Source organism: Lampetra planeri, chromosome 44 (assembly GCF_965212315.1).
Source record: "Lampetra planeri chromosome 44, kcLamPlan1.2.h2, whole genome shotgun sequence".
Taxonomy (NCBI): domain Eukaryota; kingdom Metazoa; phylum Chordata; class Hyperoartia; order Petromyzontiformes; family Petromyzontidae; genus Lampetra; species Lampetra planeri.
In genome coordinates, this window is record NC_136150.1 from 4,262,013 (window position 1) to 4,285,545 (window position 23,533).

At 45.8% G+C, this 23,533-nt stretch overlaps 2 protein-coding genes across 5 annotated transcripts in view; one reads left to right on the plus strand and one right to left on the minus strand.

The window, feature by feature from the left end:
• Positions 1-1,048: 1,048 nt before the first annotated feature.
• Positions 1,049-7,062, minus strand: LOC144732841 (uncharacterized). Of its 4 annotated transcripts, none has more exons than XM_078614466.1 (5): positions 6,892-7,062; positions 6,140-6,392; positions 4,693-4,755; positions 3,528-3,752; positions 1,049-2,543 (listed from the first exon to the last, which is right to left on the minus strand). In XM_078614466.1, the coding sequence occupies exons 2-4, from the start codon at positions 6,261-6,263 to the stop codon at positions 3,538-3,540; spliced, it is 402 nt and encodes a 133-aa protein (XP_078470592.1). In that variant the 5' UTR covers positions 6,264-6,392; positions 6,892-7,062; the 3' UTR covers positions 1,049-2,543; positions 3,528-3,537. The 4 variants fall into 4 exon arrangements, with proteins under 4 accessions (XP_078470592.1, XP_078470589.1, XP_078470591.1 ...); XM_078614463.1 differs by having other exon boundaries at positions 3,528-3,770; positions 4,690-4,755; XM_078614465.1 differs by lacking the exon at positions 6,892-7,062 and having other exon boundaries at positions 6,140-6,419.
• A 1,532-nt stretch (positions 7,063-8,594) lies between these two features.
• The window catches only part of LOC144732842 (uncharacterized), a 65,626-nt gene continuing 50,687 nt past the window's right edge, over positions 8,595-23,533 (plus strand). Inside the window, exon 1 of the mRNA XM_078614468.1 lies at positions 8,595-8,734. The gene's annotated coding sequence lies outside the window, so the exon portion shown is untranslated. The remainder of the gene's footprint in view (positions 8,735-23,533) is intronic.

The following is a 23,533-nucleotide window of genomic DNA, read 5'->3' on the forward strand; positions in this document are numbered from 1 at the left end:
TTGGGCCATCCAGCAGTACAAATGGGTAGAGGCCACAGTCGGCCGATTTGTCCAAGATAAAACTAGCCAGCGTAGAAGGATAAACCAAAAATACCCTCTTAGAGTGGCTGTCTAAAATTCTCCAGTGGAAGCCCTTACTCCAGCAGTGGCATGAGCATGCATTTGCAGGGCTTGTACCATCTGGTTTGGTCTACCTTGTTACATTAATTTAAATGCAACATTTACATCTATAACACTGTAACACAATTTTTGTTCCTGGGTAGTGTTATTTCGTAATTGCTTATGTCTAAAGAGTATAAAAATGGCTTATTCCCATAAGCCATGTTTATACTTTTTAGGCATAAGCAATTAGGAAATAACACTTACTACCCAGGAACAAAACAAATATTTGTGTAATTACCATCAATTGTAAAGAACTCTTACACGTGTATCTCATTCCTTGTCATGAGCACAAGATCAGTGTAAATTGATGGATTTTTACGTGCCTACTTTTTAAAGATGCTCGGAGTTCACAAATAATTGATGATCACGTTCATGTGTCCGATTAAGTAAAATGAGGGACTGCCATGGGGCAGTGATGTACAAGCACAAATAAAAACTCACCGCCTTCATTAACCCAACGTTGTAAGTCTATATACTGATCATTCACATATTTAGTCAACTCCATTCTGCATTCTTTGGTTTTTTCCATTCTGGAACGTTTTTCACTCATCAGCAGTCATGCTCCCATTAGTGACACTCCTCACTACACGGGTCCCTTGCACCAGCAATTGAGGGTGCTTACCTTTACATGAGCGTTGGGCGAAAGAAGTTCACACCTCGCCATCACCTCTACCAGCAGTTAACCTAACCACTAAACGCTGCTCAGACGTCTCCACCAGCTTCGCTGACTGCCCATTGATAACCTGTGAAATTCTAATGCTCGTCTTCCTTTAATAACCTGCCCCCATGTTTCATACCCATTGCAACCGTTGATTCTGGTTTTCATATAAACCGTACCACCGTATGCTCACTCTCCCATGTATTTGAAAAAGTTGGTAGGCGTGTGTAAGCAGAATTGTACATCTTTATTGATCGTCACAAGTTTTGGGTGCTTATAATTCTAGACATGAATTGTACTATTCTACAGTTCCAAGTTACTTTCCACAATTTCAACGTTCCATGCAACATCCACAAACAAGTACAAAGGCTTCTTTTTCAATACTCAACGTAATCCCTTGCTCTGGTAAGTGGCCAATTCTGTCCGTTCCAGAAATCCAGCACCCTGTAATGGATCTTTTAGGTGGTGCAGTTTCTACTTTGAGTGAATGGATGACTTTGGCTTTTGCCATTTATGGTTGAATGGGGGGGGGGGGGGTGAAACCATTAGGTGGCAGGTTATGAAAGGTTTGGTTATTTAAATGTAAAACCACTTGGTCAACTTGCGTGCCTTCAAAATGGTCAATTTTTAATACTTTGTACTTGTTGCAGAAGTTCACGGTTCTAATCCAGTGGCCACCCTAGTTATTGCTTGGAGTGCAATATTTCCAAGAGGCCATTGATCAGGGTTCAAATTTGCCAACCCTCAAGACACTGCCCTAACAAATATTTACCTTGAAAAGTACTCGCCACCCTGGAAATGGAGCAATGATTTTTTTCCCTCAAATCTTGCAAATATCAGCAGGCAAGTCCATCTACCACAGGGAGTTCAATCTATTTTTAAGTGTACTGGAAATGAATGTCACAAATAGGCCATTTCCAGGTGAGCTACCCCTTTGAGAAGAACACGTTTACAAAGCATTTCATATTAAACTTTTTTTTATTAGTATGCAGGAAACCACAACAACATATTTTAAAAACAAATCCCAACAACACCTATGTGCTGTTCAAACTGTTGAGTCATTTGTTTTTAACACAGTTGTGAGCAGCTCACGAGACAAAGGTTTTTTCTTTTTAAACTCAAGCCGGGGCAGCTGGCTGTGGTGCCTAAAGAAAACACCTCCCCCTCCCCCCCAAACAAGCACAGAAACCAATGTTGCACGTTAACGAGGCCAATATATAACCCTGGAACCCAATGCCTCTTGTCTCAACAATGCACCATTACTGGACAAACATGGAATACCCCCCCCCCCCCCAAGACGAGTCCTACACGAAGCGGGGGAAATCTAAATTGTGTAACACCCCCTCAGGATGGGAATCAAATTCCAGGGCAGGCCTGATTTACATGCAATCAAGATTTCTATGGCAGTGGGTTTCTTTTTCCCCTTTTGCCTTCCACTTATGGTAACCCCAATGCAACAAAGTTTCTCAATCTACACTGGTGAGAGCACTAAACATTTAGCGGAGAAAAATAAACCAAAAGAAATTAACACAATTTTGTTTTTTTTTAACGGGAAACATCAAAAAGTAAAACAAGAAAAATATTTTTCGGTGATTTGGATGGGGCCAAGCGATGTCTGCCTTTGAGAGGGGTGTGGGCATGCAGCGAGCACGTTGGGACGATGGCAGCCAGCGAGTGGCTGCACTCAAATGCGTCCTTCATTGCTTCCCTGGCAAGCATCCACCTGCAGACAGACACGGGAAAGACCGTCAGTTGGCGAGTCGTCTGAACACGAGGTATTTTATTCACACGATAGCTTCCAAGTGTAAATCAAGGGATTTTGTTGGTCAAATTACATCTTTGTACAAGTATCATGTTTGTTTCGTTGCCAAAGGGCCACCCCCTTGCATAAACTGTCAAATGTTAATTTATTAGTGCAGGAGGAAATGCCTCCTGGGAACCCACAGATGGCCCAAAGGATGTCCCCCCCCCCCCCACCTGAAAATGTAAGTCGACACTAAACCCATTGACAACCCTAAAGGTATTCAACCGAGTCTCAGCTGAGGGGACTTAACCAAATTACTGAAGTCAGGATTTTCAACTCAATCCTTTCCTGTAAGCCAGGGTGTGGAACCAGTTTTGAGAATTGGGGGAAAAACCACATTTGTTGATAGCATAAAATGGTATTTTCTCTCATCTTCCCATATGTGCAAATGAGTTTCCATCATTTTGCAAATGAAACTCAGTCCAGTTCCTAAAACATGGATATCCCAGTCTATAGGTCCCAGGATGTCAAATGCATACATAGATCAGTATGTGAAAATAAGGCTTGGTCCAAGTCGCTTAAATGGATAGACCACGCATGGGTGTCAAACGTTAACCACAAATCAATTGTTGGGAACTATTAATCCTAGACCCATCTGCAAGGGACAAATTTACAACCAAACATGGATGTCAAGCACAGCGGCAGATTTAGCCCTGAAAACACATCTACACTCATTCATGGATAGGCACGAAACGTTAAATTTTTAACAAGTTAACACGAGAGTGTGACATGCATATCATGGGGGCTACACCCTATTAACAAACCCACTGCAGCTAACACGTTCATTAGAAAACTGCCTAATTTTAACTGCTCCATTCACAAAATCAATGGTTATTCACCACCCCAGGAAAATTGCATTCCACCCACACCCAGCCCAACCCAACCGCACTCGGCTCTTCTCACCTGTCTCCCTCTATCTGCTGGCCTTGGTGCAGTCGCGCTGCATGTGGCCGCGCTGGCCGCACCCGTAGCACTTGTTGTCCCCGGGTCCACCGCCGCCACTGCTGCACTCACGGGCCAGATGGCCCTGCTTGCCACACGTGTAGCAGCTGGGTCCGCCGCCACGGTCCTGCCGGCCCTCGGGGCACTCGCGCGCGATGTGGCCCCCCTTGCCACAGTTGTAGCATGCTGCGGTGTTTGAAGAGACACATACACACGAAAACCACACTCATTCAGGTCAATTCAGTGCAAAGGTGGGCAGGGACGCCTCTCATGTCACCCTCTCCAGCATGTCGGAAATTGAATAGATTTTTATTTATTTTGAGAATGATCGTCAGTCGCACTGCTGTGGATATTGCTCCGTTACTTGAAGAAAATCAGCTGCGCGTGCAACACGGGTACGCAAATTGGGTAAAATAGCTGCTTAATTTATGCATCGGCCAACGTAAATTATACCATTTGGTACGCCTTATAAAATTACAAGTGTCAATCCGATGCGATATTTAAGTGGCCCTAAATGTTGTAGGTTTAATAATTTATGTTAAATTAGTCCATTTATCCACAGTAGACGCACCAGATTTCTAAAACTAAGAATTTTGAAGTCCCTGTTTATGAATTAACACGGGTATTGTTTCAATGTTATGATTTGAAACTCGTAAATTAGCTTCTTGTTTAAAATGTTATCGTTTTGGACTAGTAGCCTAATTTCCGTGTACTACAGTACTATGCGTTCACACGATGTTTTCCATTTCCTTAAACGACTCATGAAAAAACACGCAAACATTCAAATCAACATGCAGAACATTACAATTGCGCAATTTTACATCCGTAACATTTGGTTTGAGCGAATTTATACATTAACATTTTTTTTTATCGGATAAATATCTCAAGCAGCAAATACATTGCTCTTAAAGCCTTTAAAATTCACGCACCACGGGCCCAGCGTGGCCATGTGATAAAAAAACGCCAGTGGTTTTTATATACGAGATTAAAAACAGCCGATGGGGAGAGGCCCTTTCGTGACCAAGCTGCTGCATTAAAAAAATAGAATATTTTTTATTTATTTTAAACCAATAAACATTTCAGCAAGTGAGTGCGTGCGTGCGGTGCAAATGGCGCCATCTCTCACTGTCTTGGGGCAGCGGGCATTCGCGCGCTATATGGCCGCCTTCGCCGCAGCGATAGCATCCATCTGTCAAAGTGGTGAGAAAAAAAACCCAGACAAGCGCGCCACGAAAACCCAGCGTTAACATCTTTTTTTTTAAAAACCTCCACACAACAAACCATTTAGAAAAAAATACCCCGACTTTGTCTCTCAAAACCGCCATCGCCGATTTTTGCGTTGGCCACGACTCTCGCTAAATGGAGTCGGGGCCGCGCCTCTCTCGTCGTTCGCGGGGCTCGCGCCCCCCCCACCCCCTCCTCCCCCCCACCCCCTCCCACCCCTCCTCCCTCCCCACCCTACTCTCCCCCCCCACCCCTCCCCCTCCTCCCGCCACTTCCTCCTCGTGGTCGCGGGGCGCGGCCCTCGGCAGCGGCGGCAGTAGCAGCCGCACGGCGCCATTTTGTGCCTCGTTCCCAGCTGCGTCATCTCGACCCCGCGCCCGCCCGCGCCGCCACGCGCGCACCCCCACACGGCTTCAACCTCTTACTCTACCCCCCCCCACTCATTTTCACAATTAAACTCAAACCCCCCTTTTTTTTAAATCTCCTAACCACCCCCCCCCCCACGGCTTATCTCCTGATTTTTATAATAAAGCTCCCACCACCCATTGCCACCTTTCTAAATTTCCACATTTCTAAATCTCCTAATAACCAGCCCCCCGCCCGCTCGCTACTCGACTTAATTCCGCACGTGTTAAAATAAAAGAGCAGGAGCTCAACATCGACGGTCTTGTCGGTCGAGTGAGATATTTAAAACAATGACGGCGCTCGCCTCGCGTTAACAATGGCTCGCTCACGACAACCGTCTCCCTCCCCACGCAATCACCGCCATCAGCCATTACACGTTTTTGACCCACAGCGCCACATGGACACGTCACGCGCGAGGGTTTTTGTGATTAGAATTCTTTTACAATAAAAAATTTACGTACAAAATTACACGCACGACAAAGCATTTTTTCACGTCAATTAATTTTTTTAAACACGATATATACATTTAAAAAAATTCTATCCCACCCCCAGCCTCGTGTCAAAATGGCCAAGTCGTAGTCATTTCTTTCCTTCTGCACATTTTCTGCCTCGGTCAAAAATCGGATAAAAATCACAACTCCATCGAAATCAATTTAGCGTTATAATACATTCTATGCAATTTAAAACCCTAAAAATTCACACGAAACTACAAATCATTATTGTCACGTCGTCTGATCGTATCCGTTTAGTCGCGCACGGGTTAAACAAATATTTTCAACTGCTCACGATTTTAAGTTTCACATGTGTTGGGGGTATAGCACCCCCCCCCCACCCAACATCAATTCGTCAACCCATTTTACCACGTCACATCAAGTCAAAACGAATCCGGTCAAGTATGGTCACCCCCCCCTCCCCAACCGATCCCCTCTCGGGGCCGCATTTACCTCCTCGGCCGCGGCCTCCACGTCCGACAGGGCCGCCGGGCCCCCGGCCCCCACCGGCTCCATTGGGGCACTCGCGGGCCCAGTGGCCAGAGCCTCCGCATCGGAAACACTCGTTGCTGCTCATGTCGATTCGATTGGCTGGCTCTCTAAAATTTTCAAAATTAAATTTTTTTATCTAATTTTTTTTGTTGATTGGAAGTAAGAGGGGGGGCTTTTGGTTTCCTGTGTCGACGCCTCTTTGCTGCTCTTTACTCTGCTCGCACGCGAGAAACACACACAGGCGCGGGCGGCAAGGGCGGGCAGGCGCCGCCACAACACACGGCGGGCTCCCATTGTTAGAGGCCATGCGGGCAGGCGGGCTGGCGGACGGGCTGGCTAGGCTGGCTGGCTCCGGCACCGACGGACCTCTCGTCTGTCACCAGGGGCGTCGGTTCTTTTTTTTTGGGTTAAATTTTTTTCCGGCTTAAAATTTTTTTTTTGGCCTCCGTCGAAGCGACAAACGACGCCTTCCCCCCGCCATTGCGCTAAAACCAACTCATTCCAAAAGCAGCAGCACCACCATCACAACCACCAGCACCGAAAGCAAAAACATTTCTTTTTCGCTCGTTCCCAACGCCGTTTGGTCCAAGAGACCACCATCATCCCCCTGTTTCAGCAGCATTTCTAAAAAAATATTTTAAATCCATCAAATATAAAACATACATCGCGCCGACAAAGACAAAATGATGCTCGATGATAATGACACCACCAACCTCCCGTGCGAGCAACCACAGAAATGCGGACACGTGTTCGGCGGTGCTGCTTTTACGCGCGCTTTGCACACGGCACCTCTGGGACAACCCATCGGCTAACGGCTTCAGAGCGGGGGTGATCACTCAGAGCGCATCGATTTGCTCAAAGCGCATTGCTGCAAATAACGAGCCATAACACCCCCATGGGCGGATGCAAAGATGGAACAGTCCACCGCATCATACGCGCACGGCGGGGCTCAGCCCGGTCACGTGCGCGCGCGGAGCCAATGGGAGAGTGCGAGCCGAGGGGCGCAGTGAGGCGGAAGGGGCGTGAACGGGTGACGTCACGCGCGGTTTTGGCGGGTATGAGGAAAAACATGGCGGCCGGAAAAGGGCATATCCTGTCACAAGTTTTTTTTTATTTCAGATGGAGGGTTAGATTCTACTTCGTGGAAAATGAACTAGAAAAATACATTACAAGTGAAAAATAATCTTTTATACATGCATTGTAACACAAGGGGTAGTTGAATGTGCAAAATCAATATTTTCATCGCGGAGTATAAGAATGTGTATCTCCAAATATAATCCACGCTTATACATAATTTTCAATTTAGTTTAACCAGACGGAGTAATTAACCCGTCAATTGTGTTTCATTCGCTGATTTTGCAGGCGAGATGAAACCCTGCCCCCTCACGGCCGCCTCACGCGCGGCGACGTCACCGTCGCATTTTCCCGCGTTTTTCGCTAACGGCTGCGCAGGGCCAAACCATTCTCGTCGCGGAGAAGGGGGGGGGGGTTCTGTAGTGGATGGTTCGCAGTTCTATACTGGATTGCACTATCTCTACAAACCACACTATCACGTCTTTTTATTAATCTACAACACTATCTCGCCAAACAAAATATCCTTGAGTTTCATCATCTTCAGGATTTATGCAGCAGCGCTCAAAATACAAGTAATTAAATTAAATTTAACAACAAAATGGGGTTTTGATTTAAAACTTTCGTGACTGCAGGGATTCATATTCTTGGTTCTTTCTGTAAAGTCACGTAGAAGGGAAATAATTAAAATATAAAACAAATAATTATTACGACGTTTCGACTGCAACACAAACAATCATCATCAGGTGTGAAATCCACAGCAAGAAAATGTGAAAACCGCCACTTTTTAAAATTTTATTGCTGTGGATTTCACACTTAATGATGATTGTTTGTGTTGCAGCCGAAACGTGAGAATTTTTCATTGTTTTATATTTGTATTATTTTATTTTTTCCCTTCTACGTGACTTTACCGAAAGAACCAAGAATAAATAAATTGGTGTTATAATTGTGGAGGCTATTAGTGTACAAAGTGGACTCGTCGAAACCGTGAACTTGAACCCCCTCCCCCCCCCGACCCCGCCCCTCTCTTCCCCCCACTCCCAGCCCCGCCCGCTTTAGATTCCCCACATCAAACGCGTGCGAAGCGGCCGCGTTCCGCCTTTCAATTGGTCGACGCCTGCGCACGTGACCTCCCCAGCGGGCGCGCGATTGGCCGGTCGCTTGTGCGCTGTGGGGAATGCGAGCGAGCGCCAAGTGCGACGGCAGCGTGGCCCCGCGGAGTCGCATCCACATCCAACATGGACATCAACACCGCGAGAAACATCGTCGTCGTCTTCATCATTAGCAGCAACTGCATAACCATTGGCATCGCCGTCACCATCATCGGCAACAGCGGCTACGGCAACATCAACAAAATCGACAACATCATCATCAGCAACAAGCAACGCCACCATCATCATCAGCAACATCATCATCATCTGCAACATTTTCGTCGTCATTGCTGCCAACATGAGATGCAGCCGCAAAGCTTGGCGGAGGAAGAAGGTGAGGGCCGGTTGTGGCTGCGTGTTTATCGGTGACAAAGTGGGGGGGTGTTTATGCAACGCCGCGTAGTTAGAGGGGGGTCCAGTGGTGGTGGTAGAGGTGCAGACCTGCAACTGCCTCGCTCTTGCCGCTGCTGGCGGAAGGCGCCGCATCCACCGGAGAACTCTCTCGAGAGAGAGCCCCCCCCCTTAATTGTCTTCCATGCCGGACATTGTCGACTGCAGTGGTTGACTTTGTGAGGTTAACTTGTGGTGGACTTTTTATCGGTTCGTCAAGTCGACAGTTGCCAGGGCCACGTTTGTGGTCGACTTTGTGGTCGACTTTGCCAGGGCCACGTTTGTGGTCGACTTTGTGGTCGACTTTGCTAGGGCCACGTTTGTGGTGGTCGACTTTGTGGTCGACTTTGCCAGGGCCATGTTTGTGGTGGTCGACTTTGTGGTCGACTTTGCCAGGGCCACGTTTGTGGTGGTCGACTTTGTGGTCGACTTTGCCAGGGCCATGGTTTGTGGTGGTCGACTTTGTGGTCGACTTTGCCAGGGCCATGGTTTGTGGTGGACTTGGCCAGGGCCACTTTGTGGTCGACTTGGCCGAGGTCGGTCTCTGCAAAGTCAACTTTGGTCGACTTTGCCGAGACGATTTTGCCCACGTTAAGTTGTGGTCCACTTTGTTTCCCCCCTGCGCACTTTGTGCTTCTTTGCGAAAGTGAATCGATGAACACGGATGACGATCCCCGCGTGATATCATAAGCCATGCTCGCTCCACTGCTGGATGAAACAGCCCTTGCTCCCCAAGCCAATCCACCAGGCACACGTGCACACATTAGCTGCTTTCATAGCCTCATCTCCCCATGGTTTAGCGGCTTCATCGCGAACATGTGATGTAATAATCCATTCATTTGCCCTGCCACTCCCGTTATTATTCTTGAGAAATCTGCATTGCTTTTATACGTGTGCGGTTATTCACTTAATTGTTCGGGATCTAAAATTTTCGATTTGCAACGTAAGCGCTTGAGTCAATGTCATCGTCGGTCGTGAGAAATCCACTGCTGGATGAATGCCTCTCGCAAGCCGAACCGATTTCATCGCTCCATCTCCACGCGATGGTTCCGTCCTCATGTCGCTTGGGCGTCTTCCACAATGCACGACTTTGACCATTTTGTTTTTTTTATAACTCAACAATTTGTGTTTCTTTTACGACCTCACGTTTCATTTGCGGAGTTTAAATGTGTACTGCCATGACTACGATGACGATGGTGATAAGACGAATATCGCCGCTTGAATTGAATTTGTTTTTGTCTTAAAATTAATTTAACGGTGGTGTTTTATAATTATTTATTTTTACGTTCGCCGAATCCCGTTTAGTTTTGCTGCGGCCGCTTGCCACGATGCGACGTCACATTTTCACGGACGTCAACATTCCGAAAATTTTTGTTAAATTATATATCACTCTTATTTCCATTTTTATTTTTTTTACTTTGTCGCCTCGGTGTTATCATTATTTATTTTATATATAAAATAATATTAATTCCCCTTTTGGTAAATTAAATTATCGCCCACCCCAACCGGAGTTGGTGGCGAGAACGGCCCCGTGAGTGGAAGAGGCCCAGCCGCTGTCGGTAGGTGGCGGTGTCGCCCCAACAATGCAATTTGGTACGCAGGTTTTATTTACATATTTCTAGATTTGAAGCTTTCGTAACTGCAAGGATTCATACTCGTAGGTTTTTTCGGTAAAGTCACGTAGATAAAAAATAAAAATATAATTTTTTTTATTTCTATTATAATTTTTATTATTTATTTTTATTTACATATACACGGTCTGATGTCTTTGTTGCCGCGTTTAATTGTATTAAATGCGTTTGATTGTCACCGTAACGTGGGTGGTTTTACCGCGTATATATTTCATTTTCCAGTTGTTATTGGTAAGATGACCACATTTATGTAAGGCTCAACTAACGTGTGAATTAAATTGACAAAGGACTGATAATTATGAATCACATTTGCAGCCTATTATCATTAGTCGGTATGCGGTTACATAATACTGTATACATCCATAATAGAGGTTTTTGGGTTAGAATACGTAAATATCTAAATGTGTCGTTAAAACCCGCCACCACCCGACACAGCCAACTAGTAAGGGTTGCCTACGTGTTACACTGTATACTGTAAACATGTTTGTCCGTGAATGTATTCTTTATTATCAAAAGTATCGTTTTATCATCACGATTAAGGCCGACCTGTCAGTTGTATAATCACAATTACGGTTCTATAATCACAATTCAGACCAGTCTTTAGTTACCCCTTCAAGAGAAGTCATCAGTGTTCGTGCTTTGAAGTGACAGGCCCCCTCCCATTGGGATTTGTAATTTCCACCAATTGCTCGGGCGCAAGAACGAAGAGGTATAACAAATCCACAGACTTCAGCATGAGTGTGCGAGACTGGGTTTTAACTAATTTTTTTGTTATTGGACTACTATAAGTGTGGGTGTAAACATTAATTAATTCATTGATTGGAAAAAAAAATCAGGCTCCTGATACATTTTTTTTATTGATTATAAATTATGCGGTGTTTTTCAGGTTTAAAACTGTATGGAAACAAAAAATCTGATAAGGCTACATTTGGGCTATTTGAGTGAATTACAAATAAGACGGAGAAAATGTAAACGATAAAAGCCAAACAAACATTGTGAGCAATTTGATCAAATTGCAAAAGAGATGGTAGACAATTTAGAAACATTGCAAACGAGACAAAAACATGCTTTGCTTCTGACATCGAATCGTTGGTTAATGGAATCACCGTGGCTGAATGGTTACATGCTTTGTAATAGGATACAGGTAAACATTTCGGGTTTTTATGAAACGAGAGAATGATCTTTGCAGCGGAGCATCATATTGTGTAAAATTAACGGCGCTCATCCATACGGACGGTCATATGAGATTTGTGACCAGAGTAGGTGGTTATATCTGGCTCGATATGTCGACGGTTATAAGATGAATAGAGCTGTGACACACTACGCCGTGAACTGTGAGATTCAGAGATCTGAGTTTGATTTCCAGCCGCGGGTACATTTATTGTCGTAACAATTGAACCGAACCCCGCCCCTCCACTAAGCTGCACTGATCAGCGTAGTCAAGGCCAACATCCATCATGACTGTGCATAAGCCTTCAGCCAGCAGTGACTTGACAAAGGGATGAACAATATTTTTGCAGTGATTTGTATTGTATTATATTCTGTTGTAAATATGATCTTGATTTGTGGATCATTACCTTGCTGGAGTCAACATCTTGTTAATAATGAACTGATCCTGCCTTAGGAATGTGTTATGCCTGCCACTGGCTCTCAGATCCATACAAATGTGAACCAACAGTAGTTGCATAAGCACACAAACTTTGTACTGGTTTTCCCCCTTCTGGGGTTAATTGGCAAAGACAGGCTTTGTAAGCACGTACTGCAGGGTTTCCAAGTCTTATCGGTAAAGGTCACCACATTTTCTGAGAGGCTCAACCAGGATATTTGGTGAGCTGGCAGTGGTAGCCCCCGACCGCCCCCAACCCTTGCCTACTTTTACACCCACAGACTCCCCTGCCAACCCCACCCAGCATTTGGGTAGGCCCCGCCCTTTGCATGACACCAACAAATTTAATCTTGCGACAAAATCCCGATTTTTCACAGAAGCTTCGGGAAACCAGGGACAGGCGTTCTGGAACCAGGACTGTCCCAGCCACACTGGGACATTGGATAGCCTTCGTTATTGGCAGTGTTTAATCCCTTCTGTAAACCATGGACCGGCGGCAATGTAAGTTTGTTTATGAAACCACAGCGCTAGAGTGGGGCGTTATGGGTATAACTCTGTATAACCTTCATTGTGGAGTGGAAAGTAAGGAATTGAACACGTCCAAGTGGTTGTCCACCGAGGAGGGCACAATGAAATAAACTCACGTGCAGGTGCTAGGTGGATTATTACAACGCTGGATCATGATGGATTGTGGCAGAGGATTGGGGGGCTTTCATCCACCAGTGGATTGATCATGGCTGATGATGAAATAGCCTTCCGTTGCGTTTCGCATAGTTGATCCGTGATTGGCGACTGAACAACAGTGGTGGCCCCAAACTATACTCCTGTAGGGGGCGATCTTCCCCTTAACGCTGGCAATTCTGTCGGAACCAAAGCCCGAGGGCTTCATAGCCCCAGACCAAGGCACTGATGCACATAATTTATCACTGTTTATTATCAACACAGGGTGCGGCAGGGAAAGTGAACATACTGCTTTTAATAAATGCTTACAGTCTTTTGTGTAAATTCAAGTACTCATCTTATTTGAATTTGAGGCGATATTGTGTTTGTGAATGTGCACACGTGCCTGGTATAAAACGCTACGCATGTAAAGCCTTTTGTCATTCCGCTGCTGGATGAGGGCCTACCTACACCGTGCAGTATGACATTGGCTTTTTCTGCACTACTGTATGCTGACAACGTAGCCTGTGGGGGGTTATTTGACCATACTTGACCATGCTCGCCACTGCGGGTTGGTGAATGAAGGCAGCATAGAGACGGGAGCATTGAAGTTCACCATCCGAATGGACTTTTTTGGCACCTTTTGACAAAATAGCCCCACAACAGCCTACGACACCTGTTCTATGCAAAAGTGATCGCCCATCCGAGCACTGTGCAACCTCAACCCCGCTTAGTCTCCGAGATCTGAGGACACCGAATGCATTCCGGATGATTTGTTGACAGGCCCAAAAACATTACACACACGCTGCTCCAATTGTATGGCCATGGGTAACATGTTTTGCGTTAAAATGCAGTGGGAAAACCCGTCAGTATTAATGGCCCATCCTGACGGATGGCTGAATATTGTGTTTGCCTCTTGTTCCCTAATGGCGTCACAACACCCATGCTTCTTTCCCTGTATTAAAAAAAATGTACTGGCAGCTGTGCATAATGAATTGGCGCTGTTGTACAGTCGACGCTCAGGGCAAAAGTTTCACTCTCGTATAATAATCGTGCATATGTATAATTTGTGTGCATTGTTTGGATTACGGGTATGCGGAGCCCCTTTAAGCCTGTTGCCAATGGAAACGGTCACGTGAGTGGCCACATTCCATTCTCGGAGCCGTTGTGAGAGGGAGTTTGGTGGGGGGGGGTCAGGCGTAGGGTTGCAAAGGTCATCCATCATGGCTGTCAAAACAGCTGCGGGGAGCAGCCATAAGGGGAGGGCTTCTTCACTCGTCCCGTCTGCCTCGCCGCTGCATGAACCGCGCACACGCACACGTCTCGCGGCCGCAGGGATGTGTTTAAAGACGTTCCATTGTGGTGGCCAATAAAGAGGGGTGAGGAGTGCCCACTGAAGGCTTCAAGCATCTCATAAGAACAAAGGACCCTCCAGGCTTTTGAGATATTAGCAACAGAGTTCTATTTGATTTTTGTTGTTAAATATGTCTGGTCGATCCGCAAGAGTTGAAATTTGATGGCCTTTCCCGCCGTGCTGGGGAAAGCGCTTGAGGATGCTTTGAAGTGAGCCCCGTACGTAAAGTGGTGTAAATAAGCCAACAAATCAATAGATTGCTTGCGGTTTCCCTTTGGGGATGGAAATAAAGCTCAGGAAAAGCTGTAAAGTTTGCAACCTGGAATTTGAGAGAAGCCTGCGATGTCATGATCGGTGCTTGAGGGGCCTTGTGATGTACGCGTAATTTGTGTTGGACTGACCTGCCAAGCCCGTGTTCTGCGGAGTGCCGTTTTATAAGCCTCCTTTGTCTTTGTGACGTGCGGTTAAGCCGAAAGTTGTCCTCCCCGTGCACAGCTGTGTTTAATAAAGAAAGGGTAATTTTGTGTTTTTTCTCCCCCTTGTAGCTACCGCACTAGATCAGCGCCAAGAATGGGTTCGCTGCCAATATGGTCATTGTAAATAATGACCCAAAGGGTATTGATCGTCGAGGTCGGAGGGCATTGATCACAAAGTGGCCCAAGAGCTGTGCACGAACGAGCCGTGTTTTACTCGAGTGTTTCGCTTTCACAACAGACCTCCCCCCCCCCACCGCCTTCCCTGTATCATCCCGTCCCCGGTAACGCGTCCTCACCGTAAAATGTTGACGTAATTATCTCCCCGTTTCAACGGCGAAGTCAGTCGTTGCGGGTGCAGCGCTTGTAAACAAACAATAAACACGTGTTTATTTACGGAGTGCCTTTATAGAGAACTCTGCCATTAAGCTGCTTACGTGCGACCCGGCTTTACAGGGAGGCCCCGTTTGGGGAACGTCCCTCCGCTGTCCTAGGTGACGCATGAATTTGGCAAACCACCCTGGCACACAATGGCGTGCTCGCTCTGCAGATAGGGGCTTTTTGTTGTAATTTTTACCGGGTTTCGCCGACCGGTGGCGCAAAAAACGTCATCGAAAGCCGAATTAAGGTATGCCACCCCCCACAGCTGCTCAGCCCTCGCACCTGGGAACGGCTCCGCAGGTTTTGGTTGAGCCAGTGCAACGTGCGGCTCCTCGGGTGCGCGCTTCTGGTGGGCACCGCTCCCAAGTGCCGACTGCAATAGCGGAACCAGTGTGCGTCAGAGGTCGCAAACGGGCTTTGATTCCTTACCCGTACCCGGCCGCACCAGGGTCGCAAATGGGAACCCGTTCCCTACCCGTACCCTACCCGAAATGAGTGACAAACGGTTACTCACCAGTGACTCAGGGCCTACCCGTACCCGGCCGCACCAGGGTCGCAAACGGCTACCCGTACCCGGCCGGGTACGGGCAGCCGGGTATCGGGTAGGGTACGGGTATCGGGTACCCGGTTGCGACCTCTGGTGTGCGGTGTGAGATCAGCTCGGTTTCACGAGACCACGGTTGAGGAAGGACACTGCGAGTGAGCACAGCGAGGGGAGGGGGAGGCGTGTGGCACCGTTCCAGCGAACGGCGATTGGGAAATGTTATTTGTTACTAAACTTGAGTGTTTTTCTCAACACTGGTTATGCTGCAGCAAGGCTGTTGTTCCCTGTCATGAAAATGTGAAATTTGCACCACTGCTTTGCAACCACTGGCAGAGACGAGCATTGCTTTACTTATGGAGTGGAGAGACTCTTTGATTTTGGCTTGACTAAAACATTTTGTCGAACATCCCAAAGCAAGGCGAGTGCTTATGCATTATAGCTGGGGGAAACACACTTTATTGTGGGCGACAAAATGTATTTTTTGCTGCTGTGCAAAAAAATGCATGAAAAATGGCATTGTTCACGAAGAACTGAACATGCTTTGTTGTACGTGTTTTGGTGTTTTCGACGCGACAGTGGTGGGCATGTGATAAAATCATGGCGCCTTATCGCTTGAGTCGGACGAATCTTTTGGTGCCGCCACTGAACTCGTCCTGAGAATAGTGGCTCGAAAAACCGGTCTCTCAGTCTCTCCCGAAGCGTTTCACTTCACGAGCTCTGAAAAAGTGCCTTCGCGTACCTCCCCCGCCCCAGGCTCAAACATCGACACGAGCGTTTACTTGAGTGGTGAAATATAGTGGTTTCGGCAATATTCTAAAAAGCACCGAACAGTGCATTTTTTTCCTTCGTGACTTCGTTGTGCCGCTCGGCAACAGGAGGGTTGTACCGTTTACACTCACCTGGCTGTTCCATTCGAGTCCACGCAGTAAATAAGGCCGGAGTCAAAGCCGCACTTGACAACGGTTATTTTGCGCAAAATTTATCGCGGCTGTGCGGAGCGGTATGTCGCCTGGCCTGCAGTTGTGGAATGCAGACTTGCTTTCCACGTACAGTAGCGGGTTTGGTTAAAATCTGCTTTCAGAGGTGGGCTTGTTCTGAGCGGTTTGTATTTCGCTTAGAGACAGGCCATTGTTGCCAGCGTGATATTCATCACGTTCTGCCCGGGACGATGGAACTGTTTGAGAATTGGTTTTGACCGCGTTGCCATAACATCCTCCTCCGCGTTGCTTTTACCCAGCGCAATAAAACTCCACCAATGTCACGGCAGCTAGCGTAACTTCGCTGTGGCACGCCGTGGCGTCGGTTTAAGTGGCCGCACCTTGCTGATTAGACTCGGTGATGTTGAGGCTGATCCACGGTTGGTGTGTTTAAATGAACGCTCCTGGAAATTTTTTTTACTCAAACAAACCTCTACCTGCTTATTTATTTTGAATACAGTATAGTATGTGGTGTTTTTTGTTCAGTTGCCTGTTGGGGCAGGCTGTAGCGTTGCATGCCCAGACTTTACGTCTCTGCTGGGAAGAGTTTTTTTTCTTCTGGGGAACGGCACCAGGGGGTGATTATGGACTTGGACTCTTTGTGCTCGTCCCTGGACCAACAGGGTGGTGAATGTGCTCCAGGTTCTGAGGGGAACGTGTTGTTTTGTCTCTGAGGCAGGAATGCTTGACTCTAAATTACAAACGAATTGAGCAGAATTCGAAATTCACAGCTGTTTTTTTTTCTTTCACACGGACACAATGTGCCTGTAGAGAAGCGTGCGCTCTCCATAATAATGTGAGCCCAGAGCAAGCGGCTTTTTTTTCTTCTCTGATGTAGCAATAACACTACAAGTCAACGTGTCCTGGTGATGAAATGAGTCTTGGCCATTCCTGAGCCAACGGTAAAATTCCTCTCTTCCATTATGGGGCCTGGTCTCTCCTTTACAAATACAATCAAGCACTGTTAACTTACCACCAAGTGGTGTGCATGATTTACCACCATGAGATTTACCACGGTGGTAGTCATGATTATAACCATCATGATATTGAAGATTCTCAGTCGACCCTGGCAAGGATACAAACATATGTACGCTGTTTTTGCCTTTTCCCTTTTATTTAGGAGACCTCTGCTAGCCAGTCATCCTCCAAACAGCAATTGTGAGCAAGTGAGTGGCTGTTTAGCGAAACAAGGAATGATTTCGTTTCAAAGAGAATCATGTGTGCGTGTGTGGGAGGAAGGGGGGGGGAGTGGTTTATTTTCGCAATTGTAATGCTAATCTAATCGTTATAACGCTTCCAGCTGAGGCGGCTGTAAAACACTGGCTGGCGCAATTACCCCTGGCCAAGAACGCAGCGCTTGGTGTAACATGCAAAGTGGATTTGTCAAAAAATAAAACCCTCGTGCGCTCTGCGGGGGAAGCTGTGGTGCGGTGTGTTTTTTTTGCCGGCGGTGTCGCGTTACCCGCTGTGGTTAGACCCCCCCACCAATCCCTAGCCGCACACCACCTGCTTGCCGGCTCATCGCCGCCCTTATTAGAGAAGAAAAAACCAACCTGGCAAAGCCCCTTAAAATCTGTTAACGAGCTAACGGGCAGCGGCAACGGGGCTCCCCTCTGCTCATTGTCAGGGTTTGGGCGGAAATGTCCAGAGGCTCAGAGGAGAGACTAAACGACAGCACCCCCCAGCAAGCCTCCGAGAAGGTGTACGGCCAAATCGGTGAAGCAGGATCGAGCCTGGTTAAGGTTGAGGATAAGAATGGGATTAGTAGGGGCACTTTAATTCCTCAGCGTCTCAAAGCACACCCATTCCATTGACCAGTGGCAGTCTAGAATAGTAGGTGACCACCCAGAGGGAACTGGGCCTGTGTAGCATAAAGTACCTGGATGGAAGACCATGAGGGAGTAATAACCAGGTGTTGTAGGCCTGTGCTGCAAGGTAACTTTGAGATGGCAGTACAGCAATGGATTGTTGAATCCATCTGTGTGGAGCTGTAAGTGTTTATCCCCCTGTATGCGTGGGGGTTTTCCATGTATTCCAGCTTCTTCTAAACTGCCACTCGTTATTGGGTTTGGCCGAACTTTTCAAACAAAGACCCTCCTGGAAAGAGTATTTAGGCACAATTTAAATATATTCCAGGTAAATTAAGGGTATCGTTATTGTAGTGATGAAAAATAAGGTAATAGATAAACAGAAAAGGGAACTGTCCATTTACCAACATGAAACAACAATCTCCCAATTAATTTGCATTCCAAATCAGTGCATGCCAGAAGTGATTACTTTAACAAAGCAAAGCTGGTCCGGTTCTGTATTCACCGAGTCCCATCTCCTCTGCCTGTCCTGGTGCATTCTGAGTGTATTAACGAAGTGCTGTGGTTAATTGCTGCGCATGCTTTTGCAAACGCGTGTGAAATTTGCCGGCTCTGTGTTGCAGGGAATGCGAGCCGAGGAGGTTTGCGCTGCTCATCTCTGTCCTTTATCGCAGTATGTGAAGGTGGTGGTGATGATGATAGTTATGATCATGGGTCTGCTGCCAGGTCTGTCCGCAGGTCACCACTTCACCAGCACGATGGATACCATGGGCAGTCTTTAGCATCCAGGTCACACTTTAATCAATTCGTTGTTTAGTCTAAATGGGCTCTTGACGAAAGTGGACTGTATATTTCGAACAATGGAGATGCAACAATGAGATCAGTTCAGTGCATGAGCGAGATGAATTGAGGCAGCACTGGACCAAGGCACATGAGATGTCTGGGGTGGCTTTCATCCAGCAGTGGATCTACTGGCTATTGGGTTATTACTTTTCATGTTTCTAACATGTGGAGGGTGAAACTAATGGTGTCATGTCGGGGGAGCCAAATGTCGTTTTGTTATTCTACTGTGAGGATAATCCTTGCTGTATGGCAATGAGTAACTGAAGCCCGATAGTGGTGGCCCTTATTTGACATTGGGCTGTGTCTGCCTCTTAATCACATTAATGAATGTGACACCGGCATTCCCATTACAAGTAGTATATATCGCTACACTAGTAGGAATGAAATATATTTCTCCTTATGCACTGTTATAAAAGTTAATTTTATCCTAAAGGGGGAAAGATATTAAGAAGGTCAATAATTTTGAAAGCTTTCGTGACTGCAGGGATTCATATTCTTGGTTCTTTCGGTAAAGTCACGTAGAAGGGAAATAAAATAATAAAAATAAAACCGTAAATAATTCTCACGACGTTTCGGCCACACCGCAAGCGGACGGCTGCTTGCGTTGTGGCCGAAACGTCGTGACTTTACCGAAAGAACCAAGAAGAAGGTTAATAATATCCTGTTGGGTAAATATTTCAGAGGAGGTGTATTTTTTATGGGCACCATTACTCTATTTGAGAAAAACAAGCTTATTTATTGTTTTAAACACAGTTGTTCAGTCAGGCCCAAAGTACCAAAATGTAAAGCGGCCATCAATAGAACCATCAGTTTGCAGTCGATAAGTGTTAACGTGCTTAATTAATTAAACATCGTTGTAGAGCTTGGGAAAAGATACAATTGAAGGGATTGCCTTAGTCAAGCCAGTGTGGGGGGCGAAGCAGAAATTCACGTATTGTGGCCTGCAAGTGTGGTGGTTGAACAAAGTGTGGATGAGATTAAACAGTGTGGTGGAGGAATACATGAGTGAAGTTTATGGTAAAAGTAGCCATCGTAGTTGTGTTAAACCCACTGACCAAATTAGTTTTTTTCCTCTAAAAGTGCATGGAGTGAAATGTTCGATGAAATCCCCACGTATTAATAGCCAGGGTAGATAATTTTGCAAGGGCCCAAATTCAAATAAAAATCGGGGTCCTTCTGGCCTGTCATTACTGCTTCCTCAAGGTCGTTGAAGTGAGCACCACCTGGTGAGGTTGCATCACTTGTTGTGAGGTCAAGAGCGTTTGCATTAAGGAAAGGACAATGACTTCGCCCCAAGAATGTCGAATTTATACCACTGGAAATTTGCACGGCCCCAAAACTCAATAACATTACGGTAATTAAGACCACCACTTTTTTTTTCGTCTTGGTTCTTTCGGTAAAGTCAAATAGAATGGAAATAATAAAAATAAAACATAATAAAATAATTCTCACGCCGAAACGTCGTGAAAAGTATTTTATTATGTTTTATTTGTATTATTTTATTATTTCCATTCTACGTGACTTTACCGAAAGAACCAAGGAGATGAATCCCTGCAGTCACGAAAGCTTTAAATCGAAATTTAAGACCACCACTGTTTAGGTATTCGCAGTTGTGCCGTATGCCTCTCCGATCTGTGTTTGGTTTCTACCACATTATCCAGCGTGATGTCTCACGTTTGGCTGCACGTTTTTGGAGTTTCTTTGGGAACAGAATGAAAGTTCATCTGATTAACATATTGATGCTGTTGATTATGATGTTGCTGTTAATGCTGCTTCTACTGATAATCAAGGTCAAGCTGATATTACTTGAACTGACTAAAGACGCTTCCGACAAATGCAGCGAAACATCGGGCATCATGCCCAACAACATGCGGTACAACCCCAAAAAGCATATCGAAGAGCTATTTACAATTGAGTGGCCTTTTGAACCAGACCTATGAAGAATGGACCCCTGTTGGCCACACTTCACGCCTTCCGAAATGTCCTAATTAAATGTATGCTAAGGTTGGGTCATTAACCAATTTTCTTGTGATTGATGTGCATCGTGCAAAGGTGGCCCCGAGAGCCAGACAAATAAAGGAAGGTGCTGTAATGATAAAAGCAAAGTGGTGCAACATTAACAAATGTGTTATGCAGTGACGACTCTTTCAGCTGTGAATCGATTTTCATATTAAGAGGACTGATGTTTGTCGGTGTCAGGAATTTTGAAAAGTGGCGATCCGATGCAAGAGCGGCGATGCACCGGCAACGATTGCAGATCGATTGCAGCGTTAGAGAAGAGGGGTGTGGAATTGTATTGATCTGTGTTTTTGTTTGGTCTTTCTGTCACGGGTGCCGCTGCGTCGTCGGTGAAGGAAATTACCGACCCCGAGCATTTGTCCCACACTGGGTTTTTAATGTTTTCTTCTACTAAAATTTGTGCCGTGTAAAAGTTTAGAAACTCAATTGGGATGGATACAACAAACAGTTTTTCCCCAAATAATGATCAGGATGTATATTTGCATCTACTCAATACTTGAATGAGTTTTTTATATTCATGTCAGTGGAATGATTTCCCCTTCTAATTGAAGATACAGATGTCTCCGTGCTCTGATGGCCAATACAGTAAATACGTTTGGCTTTCAATCGAGGTGGTTAGACTAAAGAAAGATGTGTTTTTACTTTAACAAGACATCGTTAGAATATAATGTTTAATTGGACTTGGGCAAGGCAGGATCTGACTGATAATGATGTTCAGTGGTATAATAAGGCATGGCTGGAACACAATAGGTGGAGTGTTGATTCTTTTAGAATATAATAATGCTCGGTTGTGCCATTACCATACAGGCAGGGTCTTATTATAAACAGACTGGATTGGAATATAAGATAAACTTTGTCTTTAATCAGGCACGGCTGGACTATAATGACAAAAATTACATAAACAGACCAGAGTCTGTTTCACCACAATAAATAAAACAACATGAGTTCCATTAATCAGCGTATGGGGTTTCTGGACCGATATTCCAACAGGATTTGTTTAACCAGGCAAATTCTGGACTGGATTTGACCTTCTGCTTCCCATCAGCAGTGTGACCCACTTAACAAATGCCGCCTGGAAGCCTGGTGTTAGAGGCAAGGGCTCTTCACGAACACGGAAGGCCCCGTTCACTGCATTACAGAAACATCGTTGGTGATGGGTTCTGGCTTCGGTTGAAGTCTCATATTTAATCGGTGCATATTACCTGCTATCCCGTGGATCAAAATCGTGGACATGAACAAAACATGGAACAAAAGCTGAAAAATGCAGTTAGAAGCATGGACAAGTGCATGCTTGGCATTGCACTGAGAGGTGAGAAGAGGAACACGTGGCGTCAGTGAAAATGTGCAAGGTAAAGGGGCGATGAAATGAGCCCCTGTGCAGGAGCGAGAAGAAGGCTTGATGTGTCACCGTCAGGGGCGATGGTGATTTGGGGGAAGGCCTTAATCACCCAGCATTGTACAGGTAATGGCCGATAACGAATATGATTACGCAAAATTGCCTACGTGCGATCCCTTAACCTAGTATCTATCAAAAGAGCTTGTAATTCGTCTTAGAACAAGACGGACAGGTTGGGGTTATTATAGACAGAACCGGCCAGACTAAAAACCAGCAAACCATGTCCCCCGGGCAGATTAGGCTTTGTCGCTGTTTGCACAGGGATGGGCTCGGTCTTCGCATTGTTTTCCTAAATTGCTCCTTCAGGATCGACGCGAGTTGAGAGAGGCCGGCTGGGGGTTGGGTCAGGGTTCAACGTGAAATCTCAGATGTTCTAATGTTTCCTTAATTTGCGCTGCCGCTTTAAGGAAGGGTGGGAAAAAACAACCCTTGAGATCGGTAAAAGCAGGATTTCCCAAACTATTCATCGTGACCCATTACTCTACTGTATGCCTTTCCGCTTTCGCCATTTGTCACGTTCCGATATAAAGGTGTTTCATGCCGCACATGCCTGATGATTGTTAAACATTTGGTCAGTATTAACAAGCGGATAATACACCACATAATCTATTTTTCTTTCGATTTAAAGCTTTCGTGACTGCAGGGATTCATCTTCTTGGTTCTTTCGGTAAAGTCACGTAGAATGGAAATAATAAAATAATAAAAATTCTACATAATAAAATAATACAAATAAAACATAATAAAATAATTCTCACGACGTTTCGGCCACAACGCAAGCAGCCGTCCTCAGGTGGAGAACAGGTCTGTACGTGACTTTACCGAAAGAACCAAGAAGACACAATCTATCTTTACACGTAAAAATACAAGTGTTTTTATACATCCTATCAGCCGAATGCCCTTGTAGGAGTGTATCATTTTATCAGCAGCAGTTCGATGCAAACTCTGAACCGCTGTCTCATCAGCAGTCGGGCTTATTTGAACCTATGCTAGTGTACTGGCAGATGTTTATGGCCCAGTCATTCGTATCAAGTCATTCATAACTGGTGTGCGC